The 15,960-nt window shown below is 37.8% G+C and overlaps 1 protein-coding gene across 9 annotated transcripts in view; it reads left to right on the top strand.

The window, feature by feature from the left end:
• The window catches only part of LRRK2 (leucine rich repeat kinase 2), a 128,722-nt gene that overhangs the window by 40,279 nt on the left and 72,483 nt on the right, over positions 1-15,960 (top strand). For all 9 annotated transcript variants that reach the window (XM_045587920.1, XM_045587919.1, XM_036456291.2 and 6 more), the window contains 4 exons: positions 8,622-8,766; positions 8,924-9,063; positions 12,042-12,170; positions 12,245-12,415. In XM_045587920.1, the coding sequence (XP_045443876.1) occupies positions 8,622-8,766; positions 8,924-9,063; positions 12,042-12,170; positions 12,245-12,415 (585 nt within the window). The remainder of the gene's footprint in view (positions 1-8,621; positions 8,767-8,923; positions 9,064-12,041; positions 12,171-12,244; positions 12,416-15,960) is intronic.

The following is a 15,960-nucleotide window of genomic DNA, read 5'->3' on the forward strand; positions in this document are numbered from 1 at the left end:
TTTTGGCTGGATGTGCTTTGTATGGAGTGACATTGCCCCTGTCTATAACCTGGAAACTTATAGAGCTGAACTGGTCTTCTGATTAAATGGACACATTAATAGGAGCTTGTGTGCTCCTCAAAAACCTTGAAGCAATATGTATCCATTCAATATGTATCAATTCAAAACATTGAAGACACTTAATTTCAATTGAAAATAATATGTCGAGAAAGAAAGCCCATTTGCAAAAGTAACATCAGCATAAATCACATAAAGTAAAGTAAAGAGTTTACAAGACTAAAGGAAACTCTACTGAGAGGTATGGAAGAGTTGAGCACGTAAACATCTTTTTGGTAAAATGACTAATCTTTAAAAAAAAATGAAAATTGATCTATATGAAGCCTTAAGAGAAATAATAATAGTATTTTTTGGAATAAGATATGCTGATATAAACTTTTGAGAAAATTAAATAACTAATATGCACAAATAACCAGAGAATTTTGAAAAAAAAATAGGATAATTAATATGGCCCAACTCCAATATAATAATTTTTTAAACCCATTATTAAGAATTTATAATAATGATATACTTGCAACATTTTTTTAAACCCAATATATATATTTAGCTATATATATATATATATATATATATATATATATATATATATATATATATCTAAATGACCATTGCATCCAAAATAATGAACTGGACGACTGAACAGGCTGTGTGGGTGACCAGGCCAGCAGGGGGGTTAGTGAGGGGCGACCAAACAACTGAGCAGCAAGCTGTGTGGGACAACCAGGCAGGGAGGGTGGCAGTTGGGGGCAACCAGATCAGCAGGGGAGGCAGTGAGGGGTGACCAGGTTGGTGGGTGGGAGGGAGGGTTGCTGGCAACCATGCTGGCAGAGAGTGTAGTAAGTGGCCACCAGACTGCACCCTCTGCCAACATGGTTGCCCGCAACCCCCCCTCCTCCCCCCGCCAGCCTGGTCACCCCTCACTGCCTCCCCTGCTGGTCTGGTTGCCCCCAACTTCCTCCATGCCTGGGGGGGGGCACTAAGGGTGACCAGACTGGTGGGCGGGAACAGTTGGGGGTGACTACACTAGCACAGGTGGAAGTTTGGGACACTCAGGCAGGTGAGCAGTTAGGAGCCAGTGGTTCCGGATTGTGAGAGGGATGTCCTACTGCTGGTTTAGGACCAATCCATAGGACATCCCTGGAGGGGTCCCAGATTGGAGAGGGTGCAGGATGGACTGAGAGGACCCCACCCCTGTGCATGAATTTTGTGCACCGGTCCTTTAGTGTATTATAAAATTTTAGTAATTAAAATGGTGACATTGGCACTGGAGGTCATAGATCAATGCCATATAATGATGATTTAGAAAACAGCCTCAAATAAAAATGTGCTGTTTATATATAATGTTCCCCCAAATTGGGGTGGGGGTCGGGGAAGTAGTGAGCTCCGTAACTTGTGTTGGAATAACTCAGTTTGCAGCCATGTGGGGAGAGCAAAGAAAGCTTCACTTTTGCTCTACTCATCCTGCCAAAACCCATTACAGATGGATGAGATGTAAAAGCAAAAGTAAACATCTGAGAAAGGTCTCAACTGTAATCATTATTATTTTTTAAAAATATATTTTATTGATTTTTAATAGAAAGGAAGAGAGAGGGATAGAGAGTTAAAAACATCAATGAGAGAGAATCATCAATCAGCTGCCTCTGGCACACCCCCCACTGGGGATATGCCTGCAACCAAGGGACCTATCAGTCTGCAGGCCTACCCTCTATCCACTGAGCCAAACCAGTTTCGGCAACTAATCATTATTAAAGAAATGTAAAGTTAAAAGTCAATTATGGGGTTAATTTAGTAATACTTATTATAATTCAAACAGACAGGTTTTTCTGACCAGAACTCCATGCTAAGAATTTATAATAATGATATACTTGCAACATTTTTTTTTTAAACCCAAGAATGTTCATTATGGAATTATTTGTAAAAAGAAAAACGTGGTGCCCTGACCAGTTTGGCTCAGTGGATAGAGCGTCTGCCTGTGGACTGAAGGGTCCCGGGTTTGATTCCGGTCCAGGGCATGTTCCTTGGTTGGGGGCACATCCCCAGTGGGGCATGTGCAGGAGGCAGCTGATTGATGTTTTTCTCTCATCAATGTTTCTAACTCTGTCCCTCTCCCTTCTTCTCTGTAAAAGTCAATAAAATCTATTTTTTTTAAAAAAGAAAAGAAAAACGTGGTAAACCAAATCCTTATATGGTAATCATTCGTGCTGTTTGCCAAATGTTTTCAGTTCTCCAGCTTTCGGAGATTCTGGCATGGTACTTATCAGCCCTCTTGTGGTTAGGTTGCATTATGTAACTAGTTTTGGCCAAGGAGTAAGTGGAAAATGTTTGTCATTTCTACTTCAAACATTTTAGTTACCGGTGAGAGCTCTCAGAGGCCCCTCGCAGGCACTCTGACCTGTAGTGTGCACGATGGTCGTTGCCCCATCAGCAGAGGTCCCTGTGTGATTGCAATGAGCAGTCACACGCGTGAAACATGACTGAGAAGTGAACTCTTTCTATTTTCAGCTTATGAAACTTTGGTGTTGTTATTATAACTTAATTTCATCTATCCTGGCAATACACTGCCTATCCTGGCAATACACTGCCTAATTAAATAAGTTACACTACTTCCAAATTATGTAATTCTAGGTAGAGACTAAAAAACATCTAGTTAAGACTCCTCTGGTATTTCTGTGGAAAAATCTCCAATTTCCCATGAATATAAACGTATATCCCAGGTAATTCATTTTCTTTCCTTCATGTATGTAAACACTATACGCACTTTTTGATGAAATTAGTGTATGTTCTCCCTACTCCTTTCTGTCACTCAGTTATCACTCCCCTGTATCACTCAATTAGAGTTGATTATACAGTATTTGCCTTATAGCTTTGACGGTACCCACTTTTCTCATAGTTAAGTTTCTGGGCCCTGGGATTAGTATAATCTGGGTTTGAAGCTGGCTCTGCCACCTACGTACAGACTAATGTACCCTGGATATGTTATTTAAAGTCTCAGCTTCATTACCCCTAAAACAGAGATAATAAATGTTTTTCCCTCTAGGGTATTATAAGGATTTTTATGAGATAACTAATGTAAGGCACTCGGTACAATGCTTGGAACAAGGTATATACTCAGTAAATGTTAGTTAATGTTATCTGTTTTCTCACCAATTTTTTTTCCACTGACCTACAGTTGCCCCTGTTTTTTTATTTTTTATTTTAATCAATTGCTAATGTCAGATTTATAGTGGCAAATGTTTTATCATTTATGATAGATGGATGTTTAATTTTGTTCACACTAAAATGTCAATTTGTTTCTATGAATATATTTAACAGGAAACACTTAAAAACGAGGCGAATATTTTATATTAAGCATTTTCCTTCTGTTTAGTTGAGATATTGTATTAACTTTAAGGCAGTAGTTTCTGTGGTCTGAGATGAAAATGATCATCTCATCGCAAATTCCACATCAACAAGGTTTATGATATTTACATTCAGCTCTAAAACCATTCTTCCTAAATTTGTATTCACCTTATTCCGATAGTTATGGATTCAATGTTCACCGCATGTTCTTTTGTTATAGATTTTCCATTCATTTTCCAGTTATGTGAGCTTCTTTAAAAAAGATTTATTGCCTGAACCTTAGAATGTTGCTATTGGTGGTGGTGGTGTTTTATATTTGGACTCTTGAAAAAATATTTTAGTTTGTTGTAAAATATCACGGTTTTATTTTCTTTCTTTGAAAACTTTGTAGGCATTTCACTGTCTTCTATTACTGATTGTTTTAGTGGAGAATTCTGAGACCTGCTATTTTTTTAGTTTTAAGTGCTGATGTTTTTACCTGTCTGCTCAAAGGAATACCTTTCATGAAACCCACTTTACTAGGATATATCTGAAGCTTAGTTCAAAGCTATGGTGTCTTCTTTTTAGCTATACATTCAATCTCCCCCCTCCCCCCTGAAAGTCTTTTCTGAATTGTGATTGATTTAGTTGGAAGTTAGGTAAGAGGCTAGCCTTAATTAAGCTAGCTAGCCCTTTCATCAGAGAAACCATTTTAATCATTTCTGTGTTCTCTGAAAAAACTTGGAAAATTGTGGAGCATACATGATAGGATATTTCTAATTAGAATTTACAAAGATTTCATTTGGTCAACGCTTTACTAGTTTATTTAAGTACAAACAAGTAAATAATTTTTAATTCCCATTTGAGCCATAATGCAATAAATCACTATTTTCAAGACATAGCATTATATTAAGTGAAAAAAAAGTTTATTGTAGGTTTATGTACATTTTTTCAAGTTTACAAAACTGTCAAAAATGAAATAGCACTATTTTTAATTACCAAATAGCTTATTTGAGCTCCATCACATGTAATAAGGTCATACCCTGAATTATCCTTTTGCATAGACACATCAGATTTCCTGATGTAAGTCCTTAGTCATCATTGAATCACACCTGAAATGGTTAGAAATTAGAGGACCACGAAGTAGAAGAACCATTGACGTAGTAGAAACTTGTTAGAGGGGATGGTATTAAGGACAGGAATAGATACTTTGTAAATATCAGTTTGATTTAATTTTTAGCATTAAGCCTGTAATGCATTTTGAATGTAGAGCAGGACCAACTTTGTGGGGCCCAGTGCAAAATGAAAACACAGGACCCTTGTTTAAGAGTTGTTAAAAATTTCAGGACGGTGGCAGCAGAGTATTGGACAGAGAGAGTGGGCGCTCCTAAGCACAGAGCTCTGGGTGCCTGCACAGGTGCACACTGTGACGCTGGCCCTGAGAGGAAGCAGGAGAGACGGTACCACTAATCAAACAAAGCTCAGACTAGCAAACTGACTGCTGTATTTTTTTTTTAAGATAATAAATTTTTGGCTTTGTACATCTGAGTTTAAGCTTCTGATGTCAAGCAAAGAGAAATGTGGGCTGAGATCTTAAAACAGTTTACACTTGTACCTTGAGTTACCTGCTCAAAAGTTTCTATCTCAAATTTTTCCCCCATTTATAGACTAGGGCTACTAATAGTCTGTATACCTTATAGGATTGTTGTGAAGATCAAATGAGTTAATGTATGTGAATGCCTGGCACATAGCAAGTGTTCCATGGGTTTTGGCATTATCCTTGTGGTTGCTGCTATTGTTATTATGGTAACTTGAGGTTGTGTCACGGTGGAATCCCCTCCATGAATAGAAGAGTTATAAGAAAAGAACTTTGGACAAAGTTTGATGTTGAAGGAAGAGATTGTAAAGGAGATGGGCGAAAGAATGGCCTCAGGGGCATATTGTGTCATGGAATAATTAGGGGCATGATGTGTCATGGACACCAAGGGAGGGAAAAGCAGCATTTCAGTTATTAAAGCACTTTTTTTTATTTTTATTTGAATGGTTTGAATTCAGAGTGGTCAGGACAGAAGTCTGATTATAGGAAACTGAGGGATGGGGAGAATGTGGAGTTAGTGGGTGTAGACTTTTATCTTAATAAGTTTAGAACTGAAGGGAAGTGGTAGTTTCATGGAATGGATTTAAGTGTACTCTGTTTCCCATGTAGAAGTACTTTCTATCTGAGGAGAATGTCAGCCCCAGGCCTGAACTGTGGACATCACTCAATGTTTATTACACGACGAGTGATTTCATTTCATCCTCAGAAGAACCCAGCATTATTAGGATCATTCAATTATTTTATTTTTCAATGACAGTGACATTTTCTATTATTTTATATTAGTTTTAGGTATACAGGATAGTGCTTAGACAATCATAATGTACAAAGTGATTCTCCGGATACTTCAAGTTCCGCCTGGCATTAGGATCATTTTAGAGTTGAGGAAGCCAAGACAGATACTTAGCCATCCCTCTAGCCTCAGTGTGCACCACTTTAAAAATTTTAAATATTTTTTTTGAATAACACTTTCTGAATAAAGACCACTTATGAGAAAAATATTATTTAATTCATTTTAATGGTCTTCAAATTCATGGGACTGTTAAGTGATGAGACAGGATTTAAACTCAAACTTAATTGGCTCTAAAACTGGCTTACTACCTAGAAATTTGTTGAGATGGAAACAATGGCAGGGAAAAGAGAGGCAAGGCTAGAAGTGTCTTGTTAAATGCTAGATGAAATGATGTCCCACTGAGCAGTGAGTGAGGTGAATGAGGACAGGTTCTAAAAATTTTAATCACAAGCATTTTTTTTTTTGACACAAACATCTTGGCTGCAAGCATTTTTGCTGAGTGACAAATTGGCTGGAAGGCAATTTCTCAAAGATAAATAACCAGTTGATGGTTTGGTTTACATTTGTCAGACTTAATGTATTTCAGCTAGTTGGTGCACTGGTTTGGTTTCAGTTCTCCATTGACTAAATTCTTGCAGTATCCCCATTGTTATCCTATATAATAAAAACCTAATATGCGAAGTGTCCAATTGTCCAGTCATCCTTTCAACCAATCAAAGTGTAATATGCTAATGGATGCTGAGGCTGCTCAACCACTCGCTATGATGTGCATGAACACCAGGAAGAAGACAGTGGACCAATTGACCAGTTGATATGATGTACATGGAGCACTTTGGGGCAGGTGCTCTGACCAGTAGGTTAGTTTGCTGGTGGGGTCCAGCCGAGTGAGATGGGCTGGACATGCCCTGGAGGCCTCCCACAGTCCCTCCCCAGCTGGCCAACCTACCATGTCCCTCAGGCCCCAGTCATGCACTGGTGGGGTCCCTCAGTCTGTCCTGCATCCTCTTGCAATCTGGGACCCTTCAGGGAATAACAGAGAGCCAATTTTGGCCCGATCTCGCAGGCCAGACCCAGGGGCCCAATTGGTGCCCGAATTTGTGCACTGGGCCTAGTATTATATTAAGCTTAGCCCTCTTAATAGTATCTACAGTAAGGAGTAGACATGGTGAACCTAAAGTAGTGGATGACAAGTATTATATATGAGGCCAGATTGCAAAACCATGTGTAAAACCCGATTTTATACTATGTTGGAGAATGATAATGTAGTTTGCAAATCCTTTGGTGTGCACAGTCATCCCTTCCACTATCAACACCAAAAGTTTACCAAGCTATGGCAAATAGGAAAGATGTGGCTACCAAAAGTGAAAAAGTGTAAAGCTAAACAAAGAGATGAATCCACACCCTAAAAAGAAAAAGTATAGTATAATACTGTGAATGAAAGACTTCCAAAACAATGTATGTTCATTTTTCCCAATTAAGATTTTAAAAATTTGTTATTTATTTTTCATGTTTTATTTTGTCCTTTTTAGTGACTCTTATTTTTTGTTATTTTATTTTTTATGGAGAAATTGCCTTGCAGCCAGTTAGTTGTGCCTTGAAAATGTTTGCAGAGTTTATAGCAAACACACTTAGGTGGGGAGATACCAGACATGTCGAGAAGGCACAGGGTGATAAAATGATGCATAGCCACACCCTGTTCACAAAAAGATGCTCAATTAGGACAGTTGCTAGGCACTGAGGGACTAGACTGTTAAAGGAATGAATGTCTGTTCTTTGACAGGGTGGGCGGGAGAAAAGTAACAGAGTAGAAGGTGTTGGTTGAGAGGCTACATCAGAGCTTAACTTCTGGCTTGAAGCCACTTCCGCTCTAAGGTGATCTGTGGTGACATCAAACAGAGATTTGGAGTGGAGATACCATGAAACCAGTGTCCATAAAAGAAAATGTTCTGAGAAGGATAACATCATTTTTTTTTTTAAAGGAAAGCTATTTATTTGGTGGACATGTGCATCAAAGTAGAAGTTAGGAGAGCATCATGGGAAAGCAGGGAGGATCAGTCTAAGAGTTAGCTATATGTAACTGATGTCAAAGGAGGGAAGGTGTGGCTGTGATTGTCGTGTGGTTGGAAAGTGTGTGGACTGTGTTCTTCTCAGTTAGTATGATGGCCTGGAAAAAGAAGTGGCCTCTGTTAAAGAATATCAGTAAATAATGACAAATCACCTGGAAGAATTGAGATGAGAGGTTGGAAATGGATTAAGATCCTGGGCCTTTAAGGCAGACACGTTTATATTCAAGTCTCAGGCGTGACATTTATTAGCTGTGTGACTTCAGCTCTTGTTCCTATGTCTTTAAAGTTTGGTGAACCTACTCCATGAGGTGGTGGAGGGGAAATGAACAGATTAAGTATGTAAAGCACTTAGAGTAAAGAGTATATTCTCAATTAGTATTTCCTATAGTGACAAGCAGCGTTGCATTTTCTTGGTTAAGCATGGCAGGCTGTGGGATCAAACATTCCCGATATGGTCTTAACTTAGCAATTTACAATCTGTGAGACTGTAGGAATAGTTATTCAAGCCCTTTAATGAAATCAGTAGAGTATGATATTTACTAAGATTATGAAAATGCATGTAAAGTATTTAGCACAGTGCCTGACATGGAGCAGGTACTCAATATGTATTGAAGTATTAGCTTTTTAACCTTAATAATGAGTAATAGTAATTACTAGTATGAGGCAGAATCAAGGATATTAATCTTTATTTAAATATTTTATGTTTGATCAATCTATAACTGGCATTAAGTAAACTAAGCACTAAGAACTCATTTTTAAAAGCAAGTATTTTGAATTGTCCTTTTGATTTTAGTTCATTGGAAATCCTGGGATTCAGAAGTGTGGATTAAAAGTAATTTCTTCAATAGCACATTTTCCTGATGCCGTAGAGGTCTTATCTCTGGAAGGTGCTATGGAATCAGTGCTTCAAACACTGAAGATGTATCCGGACGACCAAGGTTGGTACAATTGGAACGCAGGGTTTAGAGTAGATTTGTATAGGCCTTTAGCTGCTGGTGGGGTGTCTTTAAAGTTTTGTTGTTGTTGTTGTTGTTGTTTTTTTAGTTTGAGATTTAAAACAATTAACATTGTTTATTTTCCCCCTTATTCTTCTAGAAATTCAGCATCTGGGTTTAAGTCTTATCGGATGCTTGATTACCAAGAAGAATTTATTCCTAGGAAGTGTGCATCTGCTGGCAAAAATCCTGGTTTCCAGTTTACAACGATTTAAGGATATTACTGAATTACAGACTAAAGTATGTGCATTGTCTTGAAGGGAATTTGATCTTGTGCAGATTTCTCTTTCAGAGCAGTTGGTACAATTCCCACTTTACATTAATGGAGATATTCTAGTTAATTGAAAACCATCTATCATTTTGTAATATTTTAATTATAGAAGGGGAAGAGAATTGGATTAAATCTCTAAAGATCCTATGTTTCTTCATTAAATCTCCAAGATCAGCTTGTTTATTTGCCATTTGTCTTTTCCACAAAAGAGCAGAGAGTGTGCTGAAGAGAGTCCAGGCATCTGAGCTTCATTTACTTAGAGTTTATATAAATAGAAGTTATAATTATTCTGAAGTTTGTCATTCTCTGCGTTTTGTTGTGGGCTGCTTACCTGTAGTATTTTTGCTCCTTGAATTTTTTTTTCTTGCAGTGAAATAATATTTAAAAAAATTTTTCATCAAGCAACATTTAAAATGTGACATATAATCAACCACTGTTTTTATGAGGAACCCAAGATACTGTCTTAGGGTTAATTAAGGCAAGATTTAAGAAATACATGGTTTCAAGTTTGTTTTTTCCCCCCTTAGAATGTTGGGAAAACAATAGTTTCTTTAAGATTTCTGCCTTGGTTGTCGTTTTCAGTAATGGAGTTTGCAACTTTCCTAAACCATGCTCAGCAAATAGATTCACAAATGGAAGCATTGACTAGAATTAAACATGTCTCGGCTCTAACCTTTGCAGATTCATTATTAGTAAATGAGATAATGGATATAAAGTTTTTAATTATAAAGCACTGCTGAACACACAATATTCTTAGATGAAAAACAACAGTGAGCTTTATAAATCTGCTGTTTATAATGTGCCTCTACCGAGACTGCTTAAAGCCAAAGCAGAAGGGTTAAAAGGAATCCCAGGGGAAGTACACAATTTTGTGCAGGTATGGAACTCTCAGTTACTCAGTGTTAATTCATTGGGGCATAAAGTTTAGGATCTCTATAGCAGAGGTTGCAAACTATTGACCTAGTACTTTTAACCTGCCAACATATTTTATTTGGCCAGTTCTGTGTTTATACATTTTTAATTTGAATTAGGTGCCTTCCACACATTCACATTACCTGCTTTGCTGCTGCATTTGAGTTTGCAGGGACCTCTTTTGTAGACGTGAGTGGACCACATGTCCCTTAGACCTGCATAAAGTAAGATTATGTCTCTTATCAAATATTAGGGATTATTTATAGGAACTCAGCATTTTAAGTGCTCAAGATAATTATTTTAATATTTTGATGATATCATTAATATATGAAATGGAAAGATATGATACATCTAGAAAATAAAGTTGATCTTTGGTGAGTTTACTCACACTAAGTAATAAATAGTAAAGCCCAAAAAGTTCATTCTCCCCTTTAAATCTCACCTGGGTGGAGAGCCCAGAACTCTTGGAAATATGCTGAGGTGGTTCTAAAAAGTAATAGCATGACTGATCAGTTCTTTAGAAATAATTAGAAGCCCAATGCATGAAATTTGTGCAAGGACCTTGGCCCCGTTCGTTCTCTTCCCAATGCTGCCTCGGCCACCTCTGCCTTGGCCACCACCCTCCAGCCCTCATGGCTTTGTCTAATTAGCATATTATGCTTTTATTATTATAGATTAGAGCCCCAATGCACGAAGATTCATCCAAGAATGGGCCTTCCTTACCCTGGCTGCCGGCATTGCCTTTGCTCTGGCCCGGAGCTACCTTTCTGCCTTAGCTCAGGTCCAGAGCCCCCTTTCTGCCTTCCCATTCTGCCCATAGGCCCAGAGCAGCTGGGGTGGTGCAGAATGCCTGCATCATCACTATGGTGATGACAGAAGCATCCCGCCCCAGCTGCTCAGTGCCTGGGTATGCAAATTAACCACCATCTTTGTTGGGTTAATTTGCATACTCACTCCTGATTGGCTGGTGGGTGTTTGTGAAGGTACAGTCAATTTGCATCTTTCTCTTTTATTAGTGTATGTTTGCTTTAAGGATGTAAACCTCAGAGTGCCTTGAGCACTTCTCTCAAATACACTGAACATGAATGAAATCCAGCAGATGATTGGATCCAAAAACTATGGTACATCTACACAATGGAATACTATGCTGCCATAAAAAAGAAGGAATTCTCATCATTTGCAGCAACCTGGATGGAATTGGAGAACATCATGCTGAGTGAAATAAGCCAATCAATGAAAGAGAAACACCACATGACCTCACTCATTTGTGGATAATAAAGAGCATTATAAACTGGTGAACCAAAAGATAGATATAGAGACAGTATATCAACAAGTAGACTGTCAAATTATAGCGGGGAGGGGAGGAAGATCTGGGGGAGATAATAGATCAACCGAAGGACTTTTATGCATGCATATAAGTACAACCAATGGACACAAAACTCTGGGGAGGGAGGGGATCTGTGGGAGGGAGGAAGGGGGACAAAAAAAATCAATAAAATATATTAAAAAAAAACCAAAAAACAAAAAACAAAAAAAGCAAAGGCTTACCTTTATCTCTGAGGTTAAAATTTCAGAAGAAATCACAAAATGTTAGGGGAAACGCTTGGTTATCTATAAAACCTAATTGCAACCTCATAATTAAAACAATTTTACTGGCCTATTTAGGTCTGCAACTCTGCAGCCTGTGATGTTTTCATCCTGATTAATACCTGACTTGCATCTTGTAGGAATAGCTTCAGTCAGGGATCTTTCAAAGCTAAATATTAGTGAATTAGGAGTTTTTCCTGCTTTGCTAGACAACTATTAGTTAGCATTTTATTTTTTTGTGTGCCTGCTATGTTTCATAGTAATTAGAGAGCAAGGTGTATTTATAGGATTGTTTCAAGGTTTATAGCTTTCAAGTACAAACCCAAAAAATATAGTTAAGCAAACAACTCAGGTTTTTAGTATCAGATACACACTTTTTAATATTATTTATTCTTTTCTTGCTCTTAATTGCTTATCTTTCTATTGTTATTTTTTATCACTCTTTCAGGGATTTCAGACAGTCCTGACCATGCTGGAACTGTCAGTGTCTTTTTCCAGGCTGTTGGTACATTATTCCTTGGACTCAGTAATATTCCATCAGATGTCCTCCAGTCTCATGGAACAGAAGGATCAACAGGTACCATGTTTCTCACCTGTGTGCTAACTGCTATGTATTTAGGCAACTCTAATCCTTATTTCCATTCTTTTTAGTTTCTAAACCTTTGTTGCAAGTGCTTTGCAAAATTAGCCATGGATGATGAGTTAAAAGGTGTGATGCTCGAGAGAGCATGCGATAAGAATAACAGCGTCATGGTTGAATGCTTGCTTCTGTTGGGAGCGGACGCCAATCGAGCAAAGGATGAAACATCTTTAATCTGTCAGGTAAACTTTCAGGACGACACTTGTTTTATTCCGTTGACTCTGCCCTTGTATAGCACTTACCTACATCCCATTATTCCTTACTACAGGACTCGCAGGTTTATCGCACAACCCCTTGTGATTTGTAGTAGGAGATTAATTCATGGAATTTCAGAGGTAATAGGGTTCTTAGGCATGTTGTCTAATCCTTCATTTTACTTGTCTAGCTACTCTGTTAGGTTGATATGTAAGTTTTTAGATGTGTCTCCTGTGTATCTCTGTGCACAGCAGCCCCACTCCCTCAACCCATGGCTTTATTTGGTATTGATCATTTTTCAACCATTTTGTCTTCATTTTGTATTTCTTTGCCTAGAAAGTTCTCCCCTCAAGGTTATTGCATGTGGCCATGTAGGCTGGTGCCGAACACCTCAGGGACCCTCGTTCACATCCCCTGCAATGGCACCCCACAGTTGTGTAGCACTGGTCCTGCCTGCCTTCTCTCCCTTCACTCCTGCACTGAGCAAACATGTCTAATTGTTCTACTTTCCTTCCATTTCTAACCCAAATTCTCTTTCCTGGATAAAGCCCTCCTCACACTCTCCATCTTCCATACAAAATAAAGGTTTACTTCTTCTGGAAGTCTATGACAATTTATGTTCACCTCTTGTATCTCTTGTGAGTTAGTTGCCTGAAAGTAGAAATGTACAATGTCCAGTTCTCAGTACGATTCAATAAGTATTTAGTAAAGTGCATTGCATGTTTGTTAAAGTCTGTGTGTGTTGTATAAAATTTGGAGTCTCTGATAGCATTCAGGTCACATCATGTATATATTTCTAGAAATTTAATAAACAATTCTACCAAAGCAATTATGTAATGATTTAATATATATTATTAGATAACCAGCAGAGAACTGTTTTCTAATAATTTATTTTTAAAGTCTTTATTTAATTTCTCACTTGCCTATGGATTCAAATCAGTTTTTTCAACTGTGAGATTAAGTTAGTGCTAATTAGTGATATGCATAAAAGAAAACTAAACCTGTTACTCACTTTCATGCATAATTAATTTAGCATTAAAACAAAATAATCAAATTTAGTAAAAAATTTTAAAGCTAGCAATATTAAAAAGAGTTGCTTCTCCATTTTAAAGGTAATTAAATCATTCCCCTCAATAACTTAATGTTTTGTATATCTTTTCTGATATGTGAAGATCATTGCATTAATGTTTTTGGGTATTCCAACAACTTAGAAGAACATTTCCCTTCAATTTTTTTTCATTAGGAAACAACATACCTAAAAGCACCTGGATGCAGGTACTCTACATTTTCCATCAGAAGTGCATTGTACCTGTCTCTGAATTTATCCAACTCTTTCTGTACAAAAAAGCTTTTATTTTCCTTCACACATTCTTTTAAATTTAATCACATATATGTATATATTATACATTTTTTATTTAAAAAATATCAGATCTGTAAGTGGATGAGTGTATTAACTTTAAAGAATTTATCCTAGTTGTCAAATTGTTTAGCCTATCAAATAATAAATGTGATTAAAAAATGTGGCTAGATCGACTAAGCATACCTTGTTGTGTACTAGTGCAAAATAAGATAATCAGTGGTATTTATTTATTTATGTGACAATGCTGCATATTTAAGGACTAGTCAGAGCAGGGTGAGTGATTCTTGTTAGGCTTTCTGAGGAGATTTTATAGAGGCCAAGAACACAACAATGGTGCAGTGGGGGGCGGGGGGGGGGGGAGGTTGTTTACCTTAGTTCAGCCTGTGCCCTCTTGCAGTCTGGGACCCCTGAGGGGTCCTTAGTGCTGCTATGGAGGTGGGAGAGGCTCCTGCCATCGCCACTGCACTAGTTAGCCTAGAGCCCAGCTTGTGGCTGAGTGGTGCTCCCCTTATGGAAGCACACTGACCACCAGGGGGCAGTTTCTGCATTGAGCATCTGCCCCCTGGTAGTCAGGGGACATCATAGTGACCTGTCAGTCTGCAGTTCGGTTGATTTGCATATTAGCCCTTTATTATATAGGATGGGCATGATTGATAGAGAAGAACATGGAAGATTAATTCTGGGTATGAAAATGTATGAATAGAGACCTGAAGCTAAAACTCTTCAAATCATGGTGGGAAGAACAAATATAATGCAGTCTGAATAAAAGTATACACACCTTTGTGTATTCATGACCACCTGGGCACTGCTCTGCATTCTTTACACAATTTAACTCTCATCACATCCTTAGGAGTGGGTCCCCGGTTTTATTTCTTTTATATAGGTCAGGATTTGAGGCACAGAGAGGTTAGGTGAATTGCCGGAGAACACTTCTCCTGGTAAGTAGTGCCTCCTGAGTGTCTGGTTTAATTAATTAATTTTTTTTAGAGTTTGACAGAAAAATTCTTTAATCAAAACAAGTTTATATGTTGACACTTATGGCTTAACTAGAATAATCTATACAAATTTTGATTGTACTGAAGCCCCCAAAAAATAATAGCCAAGAGTTCCTTTAAAACAGTGAAACTCCAATTACTGAAATAAGTTAGTAATTGATGATAAAAAAAAAAGTATCTATAGATGAAAACAATTATCAGAGAAGTCAAAACATACAATGCACGGTACATGCAAAGACTGAAGTATTAAAAGCTCCTTTCCATATTGATAGTTTCAAAGAACTACCAACTGACCTATCAAATTATCTTAGAAATGCCATCTGTTAAATGACCCTTAAGTTCTGTGTGTAAACTTAGTTCATTCTGATTTAGTCCATATATGTGAATAAGCAGACTATCAGAAACCACTCCTTTGTCTTCATGCCTCAGAGCAACTAACGTTCCCACTCTTTGCAATCCTGTCACATGAACCACACAAAAATAAAAATCCTCCCTGATATAGCCATGTTTTCACATAGGTTAGTTTTGTTATATGGTATTTACTTTTATTTATTGCATAAGTATCATGGATTGTTTTCCAATTAAAAGGATACTACTTAGTGAATTTGTTAATGAGGGAGGTGGGTGTAGGTGGGTGGGAAGAGATCAACCAAAGAACTTGTATGCATATATGCATAACCCATGGACACAGACAATAGGGAGGTGGAGGCCTGGGGTGGGGGATGGGACTGGCTATAAGGAGCTCGATGGTAGAAAAAGGGGGACATATATAATATTTCCAACAATAGATTTGTTAAAAATTCAGAAATATCTCAAAAACTTAACTTTCACCCTGGCAGGTGTGGCTTAGTTGGTGGAGGGTTGTTCCATACACCACAAATGAAATTTTGTCATTTAGTTTTCAGTTTCAGCTACTACTGCCTGTAAAGGATCTTAGGTGGCTGAACCCTAGAGCCAGGTTCATTCCTATATGTACCCACTCTGCTCTCTGCAGGAAAGTCATGCAGCTTCACTGAATTCCTGGCCACAAAATTAAATTACCCTCTAAAGTTAACACAGGTCTTGTGCTTTGTAGGACAGTTTGGATATCATATAAAAAGGCATAGAGACCACATATTGTTACAAAGCAGCAGGATGATGTAGCACAAAGTAGATCATGGTGAGATTAACTTTAGGG

Source organism: Pipistrellus kuhlii, unplaced genomic scaffold (genome assembly GCF_014108245.1).
Source record: "Pipistrellus kuhlii isolate mPipKuh1 unplaced genomic scaffold, mPipKuh1.p scaffold_m20_p_3, whole genome shotgun sequence".
Lineage (NCBI taxonomy): Eukaryota > Metazoa > Chordata > Mammalia > Chiroptera > Vespertilionidae > Pipistrellus > Pipistrellus kuhlii.